Source organism: Sinocyclocheilus anshuiensis, unplaced genomic scaffold, assembly GCF_001515605.1.
Source record: "Sinocyclocheilus anshuiensis isolate Anshui unplaced genomic scaffold, SAMN03320099.WGS_v1.1 scaffold206, whole genome shotgun sequence".
In the NCBI taxonomy this organism is placed as follows: domain Eukaryota; kingdom Metazoa; phylum Chordata; class Actinopteri; order Cypriniformes; family Cyprinidae; genus Sinocyclocheilus; species Sinocyclocheilus anshuiensis.
The window spans coordinates 782,718-787,125 of NW_015542358.1; the positions used below are offsets into that span (position 1 = coordinate 782,718).

At 37.4% G+C, this 4,408-nt stretch overlaps 1 protein-coding gene across 1 annotated transcript; it reads right to left on the reverse strand.

The window, feature by feature from the left end:
• Positions 1-1,010: 1,010 nt before the first annotated feature.
• Positions 1,011-3,849, reverse strand: LOC107691832 (glucagon family neuropeptides-like). The gene is made up of 5 exons (XM_016490645.1): positions 3,689-3,849; positions 3,367-3,453; positions 2,648-2,776; positions 2,341-2,445; positions 1,011-1,194 (listed from the first exon to the last, which is right to left on the reverse strand). Exons 2-5 carry the CDS (start codon positions 3,450-3,452, stop codon positions 1,011-1,013), a joined length of 504 nt encoding a protein of 167 aa, XP_016346131.1. The 5' UTR covers position 3,453; positions 3,689-3,849.
• Positions 3,850-4,408: the final 559 nt, after the last annotated feature.

A 4,408-nucleotide genomic window follows, 5' to 3' on the forward strand; every position in this document is an offset into this window, starting at 1 on the left:
GGGGAGCAATTGCATGCAATAAGTGAAAAGCAGGAAGTACTGGACAGTGTTTCAAAAAGAGTCATCTGTGTGAATCAGAGTGTTTGAAGATGCAGATTTAATTAACATTTATATACACAATAAAGGCCTGTTCAGTTCACATTAAAAATAGTTCATAGGTTTGTTGTCTGCTGCTTTAAATGCTCAAGCTCGCCAAAGTCAGGTGGATTCTGATTGGCTGTCAAAGTTTTTATTGTTCATCAGCTGAAAAAAAAAACATTCTTAAAGTGATTCCAACAATATTTGGACTTCCATATTCACACAGAACTGGAAATTAATAAACCTTTATAGTTACAGCTTTTGTCATAGTTATTGTCCATGGTGTGAACGGGTCTCAAGGAGCTTTTTTTTTCGGAAAGGTTTGTGCAAGAAAAGAAAACGTGTTTAATGGCTTGTGAGATTTAAGCCAAAGATGACAGTGGGAAGAACTTGACGCGAGTAAAAGCATGGAAGAGATGAGAGAGACCCCTCAGAAAAGCACTATGGCATTGAGCCTTAGAAACTCACCGGGAATTCAGGAGGCAACTGTCAGCAAATCGAACAAAAATGCCACAATCTCATCGTCTTGCAGAAACTGGTGCAAATCTAAGTCTTCAGGGCTGTTGTAAATAAAAAAACTTCTTTCTTAATGTCAGGAGGAAAAGGAAGGTATCATTCAATGTAGTGATTGTCTTTGAGACTATTTATTTAATCACATTCAGACTTATGTATTTAATAGACAAGGTATTGAAACAAACATGAATGAATAAATGAATAAATAAATAAATAGCATTGTTAGTATTGGTAAAACTAAACGACTGGTCCACAAGGAAGATTGTTGCATTGTCAGGTGCTTCAGTACAAAAGAAAAACAATATTATTATCAAAATATTTGTCTTAATGTCTTAAGGACACATCTTCATAGTAGTCTTAGTAGTGACTAACTTGCTCCAAAAGCTGTACATGTACATGATAGATGCATTTGAAAAAGGCTACAAATAGGCGAGCCGCCGTCCTTTGCTTCTATATCTCTGTCTATACCTTTTGCCAAGGACCGCGGCCAGATACTTCTTTACGGCCATTTGCTTCCGGTAGTGACTGTAGCTGTCCGTGAAAACCCCGTCTGAGTGGCGCTTTGAGAGCGGCTCATTGTCGTCCTCTATCATGCTTGCTCCCCTGCGTTAGAGAAAAAGGACAGAGCATTCTAGAACCGAGTATATTACAGAAACAGTCGACACTGACTGCGAAAAAAACAGCCCGGTCTTATGAAAATAGCACTTTTTTTTTTGTATTTCACATAATATTTATAGCAGAAACTGACTTTTGCGTGCATATGATACGCACTTGTTTGACGTGCATATAATACGCATTTTGGCATAGGCCTACATATAATACGCACCTTACCCCACACCCTTAAACCTATGCAAGCCATTTTTTGCGTATAAATAATACGCTATTGAAAGGTACATTCATAAGATCGGGTTAGAATAAAAGTCACAAAGTCACAATCACAATCACATCTAGTTGTCGCTTAAAAATTCGTTTAATATAGGAATATTTTGGATATAAATACGTTCTAGGATAGCCCTATAGAAATTATAATAAGTTGTGTTGAAAGTTACAGGGCTATTCACACAGAATGCTTTATTTTGGTCTATGTTTCAGAAAATTTTGGCAGATCAGTCTCGCCCGCTATTTTTTTAGCCACTCAGATTAGACTTTGGTATGAAAAAAAAAAAAGGTTTCACTTTTGAAAAACTTCGCGGGAGTTCTGCATTCCGTTGCGCTCCGAAAGGTACATTCATAAGATCGGCTTAGAATAAAAGTCACAAAGTCACAAATAATCTAGTTGTCGCTTAAAAATTCGTTTAATTTAGGAATATTTTGGATATAAATACGTTCTAGGATAGCCCTATAGAAATTATAATAAGTTGTGTTGAAAGTTACAGGGCTATTCACACAGAATGCTTTATTTTGGTCTATGTTTCAGAAAATTTTGGCAGATCAGTCTCGCCCGCTATTTTTTTAGCCACTCAGATTAGACTTTGGTATGAAAAAAAAAAAAGGTTTCACTTTTGAAAAACTTCGCGGGAGTTCTGCATTCCGTTGCGCTCCATCGAACGGTTTTTAAAAGCAAGAACGCGTTGCTGTGTGAACGCACCCTTATTTTCCCCGTATTCTTCCAGAGGTCTTACAAATGTTGAAACCGGGACATATAAATTTGATATAGCGTTTTTTTATAGCACGGTCAAAAGTTGGAAGTGAAGTAGGCTAACTGATAAGAGAGCGAAGAAGAGAAATAAATAACGTTACTGTTCTTACCCCACGCGTTTTGCCATCAGTGTATGCAGGTATTTCCGCGCTGATAACTGACCGAGCGCTTTCCTGTAGGCTTTGTTAAACATCCCGTCAGCGTGCCTTTCCATTCTGGGTGACAAAATGACAAAAAGATTGTGCCATTTCGCAAATCGCTTTTTTTGTGTGTGCAAACGTCTTAAACAAGCGAATGTCTCGATTTGTCTTAGCAAGCAGAACCATGAAACCAAAGGAATCACACCGATAAACAAACGGGTCCCATTTGGGGAATGCCTATAAATATAATAGGAGATCTGGAAGAAAGAACCATCACCTTTTCGATGGAGGACTGTAAAACGTGTATGCGTCTTCAGTAACTGAAGGAGAGCTTCGAATAGAGATCTGGTCAGTGTCAAAGGTTAGATCCGTTAATGAGTTTCCCTCCTCGTCAAATCCTGCAGTTCTGTAACAAGACATGAACTAATTTCATTCGCAAGTAATTAACGCAGGCTATTACTGTGAAGTAAACGTGCTCTAAATATTTTAAATACATAGTATTGTAGCCTATAACATCAAAATAGTAGACATTTCTGTAAAATTGCTTTAAAGTTTTGTCCTAATTGTGTTCTTGCTTCGGAACATGTGATACATAGTTTTGTGTATTTTACACTCTATTATGCAGAGTAAGATGTCTTAACGTTATTGACGATCATAATAAAATCGCGTTATAAAATTAAATCAATTGCACATTCTAATCAAAGCGCGTTCACACTTTTGCCGTTCTTTCAAATCGTTCGAATCAACGCGAAACAAAGAACGCTCATAGAACACTAACTTGTTTGTTATTATTTCTTATTTAGACATACGGCCAACAAAAAATACATCTGTTCAAATGTTTGTGATCGGACACTTGTCAATAAAACGCTTAAAACCGATGTATTAATTTAATAGCGTTATAGGCCAGAGTTTTATCGTCCAACTTCGCTACAACCAAATCCTCAAAATCCAAATCGTTGCCGAGCGTTAGGTGAGACGGATGGTAAGTTTCCGTACCTGATGTTGGGGTAACTCAACACGTTGCATTGTACGAGGAGCCCGTAGATGAGGAAAGCAAGAGTCGTTTTGCTGCTCGACATCATTCTGTATAAGATAAAGATATGAAATAGAACACAGAGAAACATTTAAAAACTTTAATTCTTCGACGTTCCAAATTGTATCGTTCCTTTGTCCCTCTATTAGTTTAATGACAGTATCAGGTGTCTCTTCAACTGCAAATACTCCAAACAAATATGTACTCTCAAAACTGCCTACTTTTATCTCAAAACCGAATTACAGCACACAGAACACCGGTTTCTTCCAGCAGTGGTTCACATACCTACGGCAGCGAACGAATGCGTTCCGGTAGCGACTGCAATGACAATGAGATGAAAATCTCTCTCTCTCTCTCTTCCAGTCTGCTCTTTAAACTTTTCTGTGCGTCACTTTGTTATCCTTATGAGCACAGAACGGATTTTTTTCTGAGATCTCCGTAATGACAGTCGAGCGGATATGAAACGAGTTATCATTTGTCTTCATCTCTCATTATAGCATTGCGAGTTTTATTCTTGGAGCCCTTGCTTCTGCAACCTTTTCAACTCCCAGCTTTAGAGACTGTGTCGACGTCATCCTCCCTTATTATGGAGAGATCACTGCACTTTTCCTTCCTCCAGACACAAACACACGTGGGGTTTCCGTGTTTTATGGGGGACTTTCCAGAGACATAACGATTTTTATACTGTACAAACTGTATATTCTATCCCCTAACCCTAACCCCCCCTTATAGAAAATGTTCTGCATTTTTACATAAAGTAGTATTCGTTGTTTTTCTTATGGGGACCAAAAAAATGTCCCCACAAGATACAATAAAATTGGGGGCATTACTGATCCTTGTGGGGCGTTCTTAACATTTTCATTTCATATATACATTTAATATTAATCTATAGTGCATATAAATATTTTTAAGTCTGTTTAATATATTTAATATCAGTTTATATTAATGTAGGATTCAAAAGTGTAAAAAAATACACATGATTTAAAGGGATAGATCACCCAAAAA